Here is a 15779-nt window from a genome sequence, read left to right as displayed (position 1 = left end):
CAAGTCAGACCCGTTGCTGGCCAAGGCCAAGCCCATCAGCAATAGTGTGTAGCGCCTCTGTGATAACATATTTAAGAAGGGAAAAAAAGTTGCAGTGGGCACAGCAACTGCAGCTGGAGAGAAGAGTGAGAATATGTGAGAGAAACAACCCTGCAGACACCAAGGTCAGTGAAGAGGAGGGGGAGAAGGTGCTCCAGGCGATGGAGCAAGGATTCTTCTGCAGCCCGTGGTGAAGACCATGGTGAGGCAGGCTGTCCCCCTGCAGCCCGTGGAGGTCCACGGTGGAGCAGATATCCACCTGCAGCCTGTGGAGGACCCCGCGCCGGAGCAGGTGGGTGCCCGAAGGAGACTGTGACCCATGCTGGAAGCCCACGCTGGAGCAGGCTCCTGGCAGGACCAGTGGACCCATGCAGAGAAAGGAACCCACGCTGGAGCAGGTTTTCTGGCAGGACTTGTGACCCCACAGAGGACCCGCACTGGAGCAGTCCCTTCCTGAAGGACTGCATCCTATGGGAGGGACCCATGCTGGAACAGTTCGTGAAGAACTGCAGCCTGTGGGAAGGACTCACATTGGAGAAGTTCATGGAGGACTGTCTCCCATGGGAGGGACCCCATGCTGGAGCAAGGGAAGAGTGTGTGGAGTCTTCCCCCTGAGGAGGAAGGAGCAGCAGAAACAATGTGTGGTGAACTGACCCCAATGCCCATTTCCTCTTCCCCTGCGCTGCCCAGGGGGAGGAGGTAGGGAATTTGGGGGTAAAGTTGAGCCTGGGAAGAAGGGAGGGGTAGGGGGAAGGTGTTTTAAGATTTGGTTTTAATTTCTCATTACCCTGCTCTGATTTGATTGGCAATAAATTGAACTAATGTCCCCAAGTTGAGTCTGTTTTGCCCATGATGGTAATTGCTGAGTGATCTCTCCCTGTCCTGACCTTGACCCACGAGCTTTTCATCATATTTTTTAATTCCCTGTCCTGTTGAGGAAGGGAGTGATAGAGTGGCTTTGGTGGACACTTAGCATCCAGCCAGGGACAAGCCATCACACATCATATGGATATGCACCATTATATACACCATCTTCAGGTCTCTAGAAAAAATGTTTTGTATCTTTTTAATACATATATGTGGAACTATTTTTGTCTGGTTCACTATAATTATTACAATGGTGAAATAAGGAAGAAAATAAAAATACAAAAAACCTAGAAAAGCTTATGTAATAGCATTCTGCATACTCTATAAAAAGAAGAACATTCGATATTTACCTTAATAACACACAAACTTTTTGAAGGTGAAAAATTATCATCTTAAACTAGCATGACACAGCTTATTTGTTTACGTGCCATTTAAACTTTGAAGTTACCATCTCTCACTTTCAGATCCTGAGAATCCTTAATGTAATTCAGTATCACCAGAAAATTTACTTCTGGCCTGCACAGATTTTGATAATCACCATTTTTCACTACTCCTTTCCTGATTCCCATCTTTCTAGTCAGTGATTCCTGGTTTTTTTCTTAGATTGTATATGTAGCGTTTTGCATGATATTGGTGCCATGACTGCTCCTGTTGTTATTTTAACAAACTTTTCTGAAACAGAAAATTTCAAGGACAAGACATTTTGATGCCAATGATACCATTAACAATTTTGGGATACAGATTAATTTTCTTTTTTATTTTTTTAAATTATTATTTAAAACACACGCTCTGCATAGGATGCAGAGCATTTTTAATCTACATGATAAAATAAAACACAGTTTGCTTGGCTTGTTTTTTATGTTATTATCATTTACAAGGAAGAATTTAAAAATTTAAAGCTGCAAATATTTTTTTTTAACCACTTTAAACATATTGGTGCACTTTGGAGTTTTTACACATAAATTATGCAATGTGACAAACTCTGATGATTTTGTCTGTGAGGATTTTACAGAAAGGCAGAGGACAGTTGCAGCTAAGTTGTTATATGTCTTTGAGTCACATAGTTGAGTCAAGTAGTTAAAACTGTTCTGTTGGGAGTTTTTTGGCTGAAAATGCAAGACAAGTGGATGATGAAGAAGGTACATCAAATATAGGCACACCAGAACCAATTGTGTTGAAGTCACGACCATTCGCCCTACCTTAAATCACAGATAAAGAGGTTCTTTATTTTCTGTGAGTAGCAACAGAAAAAGTGACACGCCAGTCTGCATACTGAAATCACAATATTTGGAATCTGTGCACAAGGAAAACATAGTGATGGAGTACCCGTTTAAATTATCTGTGCCTTGGGTGCAGAAGAAATCAACAGAAAACTCTTTTAGTTCAAAGAAATAATTAGCAGAAGTCCAGCAAAGTACTACATAGGTACAGCCTTTTGCTTTTACAGTGAAGCAGATTATGATCAAGGAGGAGGATTATAGCTTCTAGCAAACATTTGAATCCCTGAGACTGAGGAAGAGCCACCAGCTTCAAGAAAACAGTGAAGCAACTCCATACTCTTGAATCGTATAATGTGACTATCACAGAATACCTGTAATTCAGTATTCCTTAACCTGGAACTTTCCATAATGGTGAGTCATTTTACAGCATGGGAAGTTTCCAATAAACTCTAACACCCCAAATACTTTAAATAAGTTGGGAATATGTGTACCAATGCACAGGCAACAAATCATTCAACCTTCATGTAATTTTATTACATACCATTAGAATAGTAACTGTTAGAGTGAAACTACTTCTATGCAAATTCACATGATTGAAAAAATTATGACAAAACAAACCTCCAGCTTTAACTTCAACTAAGGTACATAAAATGGAAAATAAACCTCAAAACTTAAATATATAGACAAACTTACACAGACATAAACATACTTCTACATTGCAAGATTTGCCTCTTAATAACAGCTGTTACAAAAATGGTCAGAATTTTCCCAAATTTTAGCTAACATTGTATAAATACTAGTTTTAATTCCTCTGCTTTGGAAATAAATTTTAGAAGCAAGATTCAAAATAAATAAAACTGAAAACTGGGTCATATTTGTGGAATGGTTAAATCATTATTCTCTCAGGGAAAAAAAAAAACGAACACCAAAACAACAAAACTGAAGGCTGAATTTCTGTAATTCCCAAGCTGTATCAGAGAAGAAACGGTCAGCTTTTAATTGAAGAGAAATTGCATTTCTTTTCTTCTCCAAAATTCCTGCTAATGAATGGCATTGTGATGCATTTCACTGTGAGCTGTGTCACTCATGGTTTCATTGAAACTATCAATCAGCCATGGGAAACTTGTCTTTCAAACTGTAAATTGCTCTCCTTCTTCCCCCTCTTAGCTCCTCCTTCTGAAGATGATGGAGAATATAATATCTGTTACCTTATTACTCTCCTTTTAAAAGAAATGTTTAATTCGTAGTGTTAAGGAGAGAGTACACAGCATACCACATTTGTGATACAAAACTATGAAATTAGTTAAAACTAGAAGCTACACTAGTTAAAGGATTAATATACATAGCCCCAAATAGATAAAATAAACTATCAATTACATTATGAGATTCTTCACAGAAAAAATATAGGTGATGATATCTAGAATACAAATTGTTAGGAAGAAGTAATAGCAGTACCACTATTGAAGGTAATATTTAAAGAAGTAAAAATTTTCTTAGCACTTCTTGAACCAAAGCTTGTTTACCGTATGCTTTTTATGATATTTTACTGCATACCTCCTGAAGTTAGAAACAAAACAAGTGAAAAGATTGTCCTTTCTAAAGTAAAAATCTGATAGTTTAATATACAAACAGATTTGCAGCCATTGCTTATTTCAGAGGTAACAAAAGAACTATGCAAAAGGTTGGGCTTGGGAAGTTGGGCTTTACTGCATCTGAAATTACACCCTAAGGAATGGAAAAAATAGAAATAGACTGAAGAACATACACATAAAGACACACAACATTCCTTGTTCAAACACATTTACATTTATAGTAACATTAAAGAAAATCTAAAATTGATTTGAGTTAATCTCTTTCCAAGATTAAACTAATCATTCTCAAAGGGAAATATTTCTGTCCAAAAATATGTATTTTACCATTAATAACAACTATTTGACTTGAGAATTATATTTTGACCAGAACGGTTCTGACTTTTAAAAGGATGTTCATATTCATCCTAGGAGTTGCTGCCTGAAAAGTCTTCACATAAGTCTCAAGAACAGTGCAGAAAATACTTAGAGATAACTTTAAAAAAGACAATGATAGTCATGTCAATGAGGAAAGAAATCAAAATGAGTGTGCAAATAGATTTTTTTTGTTGAACTAAGAAAAATACCTACTAAAAATCTATACCTAACTATACTTAACAATACTTAATCTACAATGAAAGCAGTCCTAGTAACAGTAATGGAGTTAGTCTTTCAAAAGTATTTTTAGGAGTTAAAGGATTTTAAACAATAAATTAAATCTACATGAAAGATAAACTCCTTACAGGTATAGGATAGCAAGTAAGATGTACATTTAGGTCATCAGTAAACTGTCAACGAGAAGACTAAAATCAAGGTACATTGCATGGATAAAGACCACAGTCACCATGATTCCTTCTAAACCAATGCCTAATATGCAGAGAAGTGAAAACAAATCATATTTAGTAGCCACAAGAGGGGAAAGAGGTTCATCTCACCTAACTTTAGAATATCTACATTCAAATTCAGCACTAATAGGCAATGAAGCATTTCATAGGCGAGAGAGGGGTAAGATACTTGTACATGATTCATTTCAACCTAACAAAGACATCTAAGGTCAGAGAACCAGCCTTAGAAAAGACTACCCTTTCCACAGACTATAAAGAAAGTTTTTATAACTAGATCATTTGCAGATGCCTAGATAGTCCTCTTTGCATCTCAGTTGTTATAAAAATTTTACAGTGAATGAAAAAACTGTGATCAGCTCCACTGATGTCAGAAGCTTCAGTACCTTAAGATAAACCATAAGCTGACAGAGACAATTCAAAACTAACTTCTGAAAAGGAAAATAAAAAGTAGGGAGCTGTGAAACTGTACAGAAGAAAGTTTAGAAAGAGTGGTTACAAAGTGCAAATCCTTACATACAGTGAAGAATTCTGAAGTACTTATAGCAACACATGGCCCTCAAATCTGGACATATTCCATCATTCTAATGCACAGTAGTAGTAAAAAAAAAAAAAAAAAAAAAGGAAAAAAGTTACCTCTGATAAGCAATCTTGTAATAGGGCAGTGACTCAGAAAGAGGATAGAAATAATGCAGTGGGTGTCATAAATTGTGGGATGTTCTTGCCTGAAATGAACTTGGGCACTTCATTTAAGAAGACTTAACATAAACAGATAACAGTCAGAGAAAATCTATAAAATAAATAGAGATTTAAGAGTTTCATTCCAAGACTACATCTATGCATTAGTTTAGAAAAAAGAAAATATATTCCCCTAGAAGCAGAACTCCTAAATAAAGATACATAAAAAAGATCAATAGACTCTCCCTGAATTTAATGGTTTACATCCTTGAATTATATATCACTGCCTTCAAGCCATACCTCCAATCTGCATTGCAATCATTAAAATAATCATTTTTTTATTACGTTTGAGATAATGGAATTGAAACCTTACTTTTCCCCTTCTACAGATCTAAAAAACTCCTTACCCCAGTGTCTGCATGAGCATTTAACAATATTTGGAACTTTTGTTTGATATTTTACTCATGGCAATATTCAAGAAATAACTATCTGCATCACTATTTGCAATACCAATGTGGGATTTCAAAAGAAATCAAGCAGCTTTAGCTCTCAGATTTGTTTTAACAGTCTGTCTGAAGATGAGCAAAGACAATATTGTAGCAGCTTATGCTCATTTAACATTTGGAAGATTGTTTTTCTTTTCTTACTCCCCACAGCCATATGGATTAGAAACTCATTTATTTCTCTTTGTTATGAAAACACAATCTGAAGCGGAAGTAGGTAGCAAATTCAAAAAGAAGGATAATTGTGCAACAAGTAAGCCACTGCATAATCTCATTATACCATAGATGGGGTTTGACAATAAAAGTGACAAGAACATTTTGAATTAAAAGTCAACAAAATTAAAATGCATAAAATGAAACACATTCTAACATAATGTTTAACTGCAACAAGAAAAAAACTGAAGCCTAAAGCTTAGTAAAATTTAAAAATGAACCAGCTCTTTGTAGGGACAGAAGGATAGAAGTAACGTGACAGGATAAAATCGTAGACTGCAAGTACCAATTTTCTTCCTTTAGTCCAAGCTGCTAGCCGTTGGGGACCAAGGAAAGATGCAGCTCTGGTCTAGAACTGTACAATTCAATTTTCCATGTGGATTTTGGACATCATCTGTCTGCTGTTGTGTATCCTTTACTCCAAATAAAATTCATGTGAATAGAAAGTGATAAGCATAACAAGGCTTATTAATTATTATTTTTAGCTACAAAGCTAATAGGAGATAAATGGGTTGGAATATCAGAAACTAGACTCTGAATTAGATGACCAAAAATTAAATATTGCTTGATATTTATTTGCTTTTAAATAAAGTAGGATTTGTTTTGTTATGATTTTGATATCTTTGTGTTGCTTCATTTTATTTTTACAATCAGATTAAAAGTTCCAGAAAAAATAAAACAAGTTGTGTTGCTGGGGTTTTTTTTCCTAATTAAAAAGCCACCTTTAACACACTGAGATCAATACTTTGGCAAAACAACTTTACCATACATAGCAAAGCAAAAGCAATTTTGCAGTACATTTTTAGTTCTCAGAATACCTTCTTGAGACTTAATGGAGTAATGCTAAGGCTAGGTTTTTGATGTTTGTTTCCTTTTTACAGCCTTTTATCTTGTCAAAAGCTAAATTAAATTCCTATCTAAACTCTTTCAGTGTAGTTCTTTATATTCCACTGCTTTGTTTTTATCTGCAACAATGTATAGCACATGTATTTTAAGTCTTCTGTAGAAACTTAATTCTCATTATTGAAAGAACATACCCAAATGCTTTCTTCTTGACGATACTGCTTCCAGTTTCGTCCACCATCACTAAACATCAGAATGTAGCTTGTTACCCAGTCGGAACTCCCGTAACCACCTTGAGTAGCAACAGCAGTAATCTCAGTTCTTTCACCAAGATCAATCTGAAGCCATTGATATTTATTGGACACAAGTGGTGACCAGCCACCAGCACCTTAAAAAAAATGAAAAAGATTGAAATGTATTTGTAAAAGAAGCAAGTTAACACAAAACTTGTATATGCAAAAAATTAATTCGAGTAACCTGATCTAGTGAAAGATGTCCTTGTCCAAGACAAGGGTTTGAAACTAGATGGTCTTTAAAGGTCCTTTCAAACCCAAACCATTCTATGATTCTATGATTCTTATTTTATGATTCTATGATTCTAATTCAAGATATCATTTCACCAAAACTGTCTTGATATTATTTAACAACTATTATAAAAATTTATACAGTTTACTTGACATATGTAATCAATTATAACTATTAAAAGTTGTGAATTTATTCACTCTCTTCTTTCTCTGGTTTGTAATGAATCTTAAAGAATAATTCTTATCCAATTAGACTCTTCAAGTCAAAACCTCAGAATTTTGTTTATTTGTTTTATACATCGCAATTCATTTTATATGGACTAGAAGATCTCCTGAGGTCTTGTCTAACCTGAATGCTTCTGTATCATTCTGTTCTGTGAGGCCTTGATACACAGATTTGTATATGAAGGAATAAAGCACAGTTAGATGATAAATTTACATATGCCTCTTAAAATGACCAACCAATTTGTAGGCAAAACAGTAAGAGAGTATGACGTATATATACATGCAGTTTCAATCAGGAGACAGACCAGTTTGCAAGATAAAGTATAACCCAAAACACATAGCTATATATAAAACTCCTATAGTATTTTAACTAATCAGAAAGACATGTTGAAATTAAGAAAGACATCATATCAATTCTGTTCTCCCTTGTCTTCCTTAGTTTGCTTTTATATACTCAGATCAGGCTACTGCCTTGTCTGTGAAGTTGGATGGAGAAGCCCAAGAGTAGGTCATAAACTATCTCATAAGAGAAAATGTTGGTTTATGAAAATATTTTGCAAAATATGCAAGTATTCAGACACGGTTAGCATCTGGTGGGTTTTATTAGAGAATGGAGTGACAACAAATGACAAAACATCCATTTTGTAAGCAGAGAGTTAGATCTAATTCAGACAAACTTACACAACATAAGAGGCACCTTGAAAAGTTCTTAAAGCATACAGACACAAAACAAGAACAGATATATCCAGTTCCCACAACCACCAATAAACACTGTATTACGTGGAAATCGACAACTGCAATCCAATCTTATGCTTGTATGGGCTTCAAGATGCATAATATTTCATGAATAAAACATCAAATATGGTTTAATTCTGTTCAGGGTCATGAGTCAAGTCCTTAACATTACCTCCTTTAGAAAAAAATGAAAAGAAAAAAGAATTGTTACTTAGGTATTTAAAGCTGTCATTTAAAATAAAATGGTGGGAAATCATATGGGTGTTCATAAGCCACAAAAAGTGAGGTTCATTCTACAGAGCAAAGTAAGTGGAAAGACCTGAGAGAAATACATAAAGCTCCATGTATATAACAAGTCCTTTGTCCACACATTTATGAACTAATTAAAATATAACAGATTTAAGTCTATAGGTAGCGTTAAAAACTGTGTAGATTTTTAAAATTTTTTTTAGCTCTTTATCTAAATCAGGATTTAGAACATCATGTAAATAGTTTGAGATATTTTTCCGTAACTCCCATTGAGTTTCTCCTTTGATTCATTTCTTCATAAGAAGAGATATCAGTTCCAGGATATAACTATAGAATTTTCTACACATGAATTTTCTGTGGTTTCTTTATGAACCTGTTTGTCATGGAAACTGTAGCTGAGTGAGGATTTGAATTTTCACTTAATCATAATTAGTGATATAATTATTTAGCAAATTAATTTAAAATCAGCTACAATTAGTCTCAGCAGTGACTTAAAGGCAACCATTGTATCCCACCCATGTTGTTTCTCAATAAATTTAGAATATTTTTGTAAAAAAGATTATAAGAAAACAATTCTGAAGGAAAATTCATATCACATAACTCAAACCCCCCCATGTTTGCACATGCAAGTTGACAAAATGGTCAAGAATTAACAGTTTCTGAAAAAAGGATTCCTTCAAAATTTGACCTGTGTCTAATAAATGTGAGTTCTGACACAGAATATGTTCTTCCTTAAGTGAACACTTAACTGACTACATCTAACAGAAGAAATACAGACACATCTCTGAAAATGAGGGTGGAGAACAAGAAGAAAAGAAAAGAGCACTTGCCTAAGATAGGTATTCAGTAAAAATAAGTGTGAGGTAAAAGTGGTATTCTGCACTTACAAGGAGGCAAACGTAATTACATAGACTTTGTCACATCAGACTATTTTCACTGAGAATGAGTGTGGGGTGGTGGCTGTCCTGTCTTGGCTGGGATAGAGTTAATTTTCTTTCTAGTAGTTGGTATAGTGTTATGTTTTCAATTTAGTATGAGAAAAATGTTGATAACACAGTGATGTTTTTCAGTTGTTGCTATACTAAGTCAAGGATTTTTCAGCTTCTCATGCTTAGCCAGCAAGCAGGCTGGAGGGGCACAAGAAGTTGGGAGGGCACACAGCCAGGACAACTGACCCCAACTGGTCAAAGGGTTATTCCATACCATGTGACGTCATGTATAGTATATAAACTGGAGGATTTGGCAGAGGGAGGGTGCATTGCTGCTTGGGAACTGACTGGGCATCGGTCGGTGAGTGGTGAGCAATTGCACTGTGCATCACTTGTTTTGTATATTCCAATTCTTTTATTATTATTATTGTAATTTTATTTTTATTATTTTTATCATTATTATTTTCTTTCTTTCTGTCCTATTAAACTGTTCTTATCTCAACCCATGAGTTTTACTTTTTTTCCGTGATTCTCTCCCCCATCCCACTGGGTTGGGGGGAAGTGAGTGAGCGGCTGCATGGTGCTTAGTTGCTGGCTGGAGTTAAATGACGACAGTGGTGGTTAATAATTTAAATTGAATCTCCTACTTGGTGTATTTTGTTTCCCAAATCCACAGATTAAGTTAAATGATATAAAGCCAGATTTAGAAAAGTCTGTTGTTAACTGTTATGGCCTGAATTAACTAAGTGATTATTTATGACATTAAAATAGGAAATAACTCATCATACCAATGAAAACACACCCACTTCCTAATATAGCCAGGGCAAGGTCATTCATGTTCACTTATGTTTTCTTAATGAAGAGGATATCACTAGGTGAAAAAGTGTCTATTTCTTTAAAAGAAAAGGTTTGACATTTGTTCCATGTTTATTTTCAATTTCCTGTGCTCTAATAGTCCCTTACTGTTTAAAAAACATCTATGCTACCAGTACTTCAAGGTGCTGGCTAGAAATTCTTCATACTCACTGTGGCAGTACATTCCCCCCCCTGCCCCCATCATACCAGCAGGAAACAAAACTTCTGCAGGCAGGGAGAAGGGGAAGGAAACCCTGGAGGCTGCAGATTGAAATTTGAACTGGCCAATCAAGATGCACCAGGTACACCGAGGTGACCCTCCTAGCCAATAGAATTAAATGACCACAGGTCAGATTCGACAGGGGTATAAACGGGGTCCTGCCAGAGGACACGTTGGCAGTCCTCCTCTGAGCAGCGGGTCAGCAGTTGGGGACTCCCTCTCGGGTTGGGGCACTGCCCGAGGTAACTCCTCGAGGGAGAGAGCCCTCAGCTTTTAGGTGAGTGATATGCGCATTTTGAGCCATCATTTTAAATCTTGGGGATTCTTAAGTCGGCCGTGTAGTATTAATTCTCTTTACATCATTGAGCCTGTGGTTTTATAAGATGTTACCAGACTTCTAACTAGCTTTTGCTGAAGAATAAATCTGAGTTTTAACACGTGTTGGATTTGGTCAGTCATGCATCTGTACACGGGTATTTGGGGCAGAGTTGCTGGGTCCCTTGGTTGGACAGAGCATCATGATACTCCTTCCAACCCACCAAACTTGACAGCCATGGCCATGTCATCTTGTGTTGTGGAAATCAACACATAAAAAACCAATTCACCATTCCAGCAGCTCTTTGTGAATGATTAGATGCTCCACTAAAATGAGAGGCCAAGCAGCCTCTAGGGGCTGAACTCGGGCTATCGTGAGGTTGGGCTGAAATAATGTGCCAAAAAGCATATTGATTCAGAGTCAGTAAACCAAACAGAAAATTCATGGCATCATGAAAACTATACAAAATGGCAAATCAGTGTGAATACAGAAAAAACTCCAGTAAATTTATTTGTCCCATAATCATTGTTAAATGCCAGCGTATGGATCATCATTTCCTAAGCAAGTCATACAACTTCCTAGTATTGATAACTGAAAACTAGAATTGATTGCAATACTTCCATCAAAACCTTCAGTTTTCCATTAAAACAACTGCATGACATTTTGGCTTCCAAAAACTTTAATTTTCCATCAGATAAAGCAAGTATCTTTTTGTGTTGTTTTGTTTATTTTTCAGGTCTGCCACAAGGTCTACAAATACTAATCAAATCAGTCACCTTATGAAAAAATCTGCTGCTCCCTCAATTCAAGCAGGGTCCTGAATATTTACCGGGGGTTTCATCCTTTGACACCTTCCCAATTTAACTGAGTTAAAATTAAATCACTGATAAATCTCACATGCTCACAATTACTTTCTATGAAGGCCTCACTAATATTTCACTTGCTCTACCTTAAAACAGAGGAGGTCAAACAAGATTTTCCTTAAAATTACTTCTTCAGGAAGAGTAAGTGATACTATCATCTCCTCTGTGGTTTCAGTGGCTGCACCTCAACTGCTCTGTTGCAGTCTCCACAGCCTTATCTTTATGTCCATATTGTTTCATCTTCTAGTGGCTGTGCAGAGCAGTGTGGCAGCATCAGGCAAGTAAGAAAACTTTGTGAACACCCAGCCTGGGAGGTTAAACAAGGGCCTTCACACCCACAAGCTGGGCAGTCCACATCCATAGCATATACTGTATCTGTGGCACACACCACACAAGACCAGACAACTTAACTTGCAGTATGAAAATGGATGAAAGGATCCTCAGATCATCCACTAACGCTTCCAGGCATGCACAGCATCACCCTGCAGTGTCATGGCATCCAAAGACTTCTCAGAATACTGTGTCACACTGGTAAATTTGGTGACAACTTTGAACTTTTCAATTGAAAGGGAGGGTTGTATTGTCAACAGGAGTAGCCAGGCAGACAGTGCTGAGAACATAATTTTTAAAGCCCATCTGCAAAACCCATTTTCACTTGGTGACTGCAGAGCTTTGTTCAGAATTAAGTGATAGAGCAAGTTAGAAAGACACAAACAAAAAATACCTGAAAAGCCAAGTCTCTGTTATGGCAGCACTACCTGCTGCCAGCTGACGGAGGTACTTCTGCCTTGCGTACCACATTTTCCAGAAGTTTTTGCAAGGCAAGCCACCAGGTAGCCTGTTCCCCCTCATCATACTGCACTAGTTCCCATGGAAAGAAGAGGCACAGATGCACAGGCTTCTAATGCCAGGAATAGTTGATTTGGGGGTTTACAATAAAGATGCAGTCCCAGAAGCCCTCTGTCAGCCCTCTACTGACCAATGCCACATAAGGCACATACAGAATAGCAATGGAGCAGAAGCAGAAAGATGTCTCCAACGGCCTGTGTGAAGCCACAGCCTGGCCTGGATCACCATTCAACAGCTGCAACATGTTTCCTGCAGCACTGCACCACTCTTGTTCACATGAAGCTTTCATCTATCAAAGGCTCTTCAGGAGCTCTTCTGTCTGACTGTCCAGCAGCCAGCTGTCCTCCCAGCATCTGACTGCTACCTGCAGCATCACAGAGATGAAACATTTGCCCAGTCCTGCAAGAAATACTATTAGAGCATGTTAGCTCCTCACCCAGCACCTTATAGTCTGTTTTTTAAAGTGTGTCCTATCCTTGCAGCAAGGTTAATGTGCATAACAAATTGTAGTGGTTAGCAGAATCTTTTTTGTTGTAGCATACGTCTGGGCATGGTGATGCATAGAAGTCAGGGGCATAATGGGTGGTCAAAAGGATCTTGTTGAAAACCAGAAAAGCTTGTCAGATGATCATGCTTTGTGGTGTGGATGCTTCTGGGGAGATCGGGGGAGGTCCTCAAGAGTCTCTATGAGGATGCAGATACTGTGTACGTTAATCAAGACTGTGCCAAAATGTATAAACACACAGGGCTAAACTAAGATTTACAGGAAGAACATAACTTTGTCATTCGTAAACTTTTTGAGTTATTGATTTTTCAGTTTTCACCTTGAGTCTCTAACTTTTCTTTTTGCCAGTGTCATTTATGTAAAGCATACATTTTCTTCAATTACCTCTCACTGTATTTTCTAACAGCCACTGATGAAACATCTTTCCTTGTGACCTAACAGCAAATCAGAAAAATCATTTTCACAAGGGAGACAACCTATAAGAGAGAGACTTTTTGTTTGAGTTTCAGGGGGTTTTTAAGCCTTTTTATTTTCTGCTGACTCTTACCAACATTGAGATTGGTTGTGTGCACTATATCAAAAATCTACATTCAGGCTGCAAAAACATGTCAGTTTCATGCTTGATTTCTCTTAAAAAAACCCAAGCATTACACAGTTCCTTTTCATGAAGACCATGCTGACTTTAAGTTGCACTCACAAAAAATATATAAAATCTTCTGATTCTATTTGACATTAGTTCTTCCTATTTTAATTTCTTTTTAATATAAATATTTAAAAAAAATGTTTGTACACTTACAATGTAATTATCTTTAAAGTACATTAATTTACTGAACAAATCTAGAAACCATATACTTTTTCTGAAGTACTAACTCTTTTTCTTAACTCATGAATCTCTGTTTTTCAAGCCCATTTTAGTAGCAACTTGCCAGCTTGCCTTGATGGCTGACAGGTTAATAGAGTGTCTACTGTTACTGGCAGGCTGGTTTCATCCAGCCTAGCAGAGATTCAATCAAAGATTAAAGTTTCCATCAGTCGTGTGTACATAATGATTGATAAATAAACTCCTTCATTTTATGTAATATTCATAAATAAACTGAGTATTACATGATGGGAAAATTTCCTAAGCTCTTGATATTTTTAATGCATTAAAATTGTTTGATTTGTTCTAGATTTAAAATCTAAGCAATCATATATCTTTCATATATTATTGAACCAAATTTTGCCTTGTGAACATTCATTATTCTTGATTTCTCTTTCTACAATGTTATAACATTCATTTTCAAGTCAGTTAAGTGACAATATATTGGGGTTTCCTTGCACCCTCCCTCCAAGTAATACACAAAGCTTTTCTGCAGAAGTTGTACAAGGAAGTGTTCTTCATTAAAGTAATCAGCTTACCGTTTAGTCAACAATTTCTTAGGCACTTCAGTTGCTAAACTATAAACAAGATTGTAGTCCTGTAATCTGTCCTGGATTTAGACACTAAATTTACAGAAGACTTGCTTTCCTTCAGATTGCCTATATTTTTAGAAGATTTTCATTCTTATGCACTTCACATATAGTTTAAATTCTATGAGATTGTTTTCCTTGTTTCTGGAGTTTAAATATCCCCTGCCTTCTCCCATGGCCACCAATATAAATACATCATAATGCTGAATGGGTGTTATTTCCTCATCTTGGCTCCTGTCTGCTAGGATATGTGTCTTAAGGGCATGCATTTTCATAATTCCTTAGCTTCACAAGGGTGACGATACCATTATCATTAAGACATTGAAAACAGAAAAATTAGCAAAATTAGCAAATAGCTACAAAAGAACAAAACTAGTAATGAATGAGTGTCGTGTTTTAACCTCAGCCAGTAACTAAGCACCACGCAGCCGCTCACTCACTCCTCCCCACCCAGTGGGATGGGGGAGAAAATCGGGAAAAAGAAGCAAAACCCACGGGTTGAGATAAGAACAGTTTAATAGAACAGAAAAGAAGAAACTAATAATGATAATGATAACACTAATAAAATGACAACAGCAATAATGAAAGGATTGGAATGTACAAATGATGCGCAGTGCAATTGCTTACCACCCGCCGACCGACACCCAGCTAGTCCCCAAGAGGCAATTCCCCGCCCCCACTCCCCAGTTCCTATACTAGATGTGACGTCCCATGGTATGGAATACCCCATTGGCCAGTTTGGGTCAGCTGCCCTGGCTGTGTCTTGTGCCAACTTCTTGTGCCCCTCCAGCTTTCTCGCTGGCTGGGGATGAGAAGCTGAAAAATCCTTGACTTTAGTCTAAATGCTACTGAGCAACAACTGAAAACATCAGTGTTACCAACATTCTTCGCATACTGAACTCAAAACATAGCGCCGTACCAGCTACTAGGAAGACACTTAACTCTATGCCAGCTGAAACCAGGACAATGAGGAAAAGGCCCAAAACCTCAAATCCATGACAGAAAATACCTGGGTACTCTTACAGTGGACTTGGAGAGTTATATAATGTTTAAAACTTAAACTTTCTGGCAGACAATTTGTTAGGTGATGCTTAAGCTTTCCAAACTGGCTCTCTGCAGCTATCGGGCTGCCAGGCTCCTTCTGCTTCATTTGAAAAATTCTGAACTACAGAGAATAGAAATGGATATAAAGATTTCCCCTTTTCATGAACAGCACCCCCCTACTTGTTTATCCTGCTCTATGACTACTGTTGCCTATGTTGTTATGTAAACCACAATTCACACTCA

General features: G+C 36.9%; 1 protein-coding gene across 2 annotated transcripts in view; it reads right to left on the bottom strand.

The window, feature by feature from the left end:
- LOC115337150 (contactin-associated protein-like 4) overlaps positions 1–15779 on the bottom strand; it is a 255543-nt gene that overhangs the window by 168976 nt on the left and 70788 nt on the right. For both annotated transcript variants that reach the window (XM_030005219.1, XM_030005220.1), the window contains exon 3: positions 6968–7161. In XM_030005219.1, coding sequence (XP_029861079.1) covers positions 6968–7161 — 194 coding nt within the window. The remainder of the gene's footprint in view (positions 1–6967; positions 7162–15779) is intronic.

The sequence above is a fragment of the Aquila chrysaetos genome, chromosome Z, assembly GCF_900496995.4.
Source record: "Aquila chrysaetos chrysaetos chromosome Z, bAquChr1.4, whole genome shotgun sequence".
Taxonomy (NCBI): Eukaryota; Metazoa; Chordata; class Aves; order Accipitriformes; family Accipitridae; genus Aquila; species Aquila chrysaetos.
The sequence above is the reverse complement of the archived record's forward strand: the minus strand, read 5'-3'. Positions and strand labels throughout refer to the sequence as shown.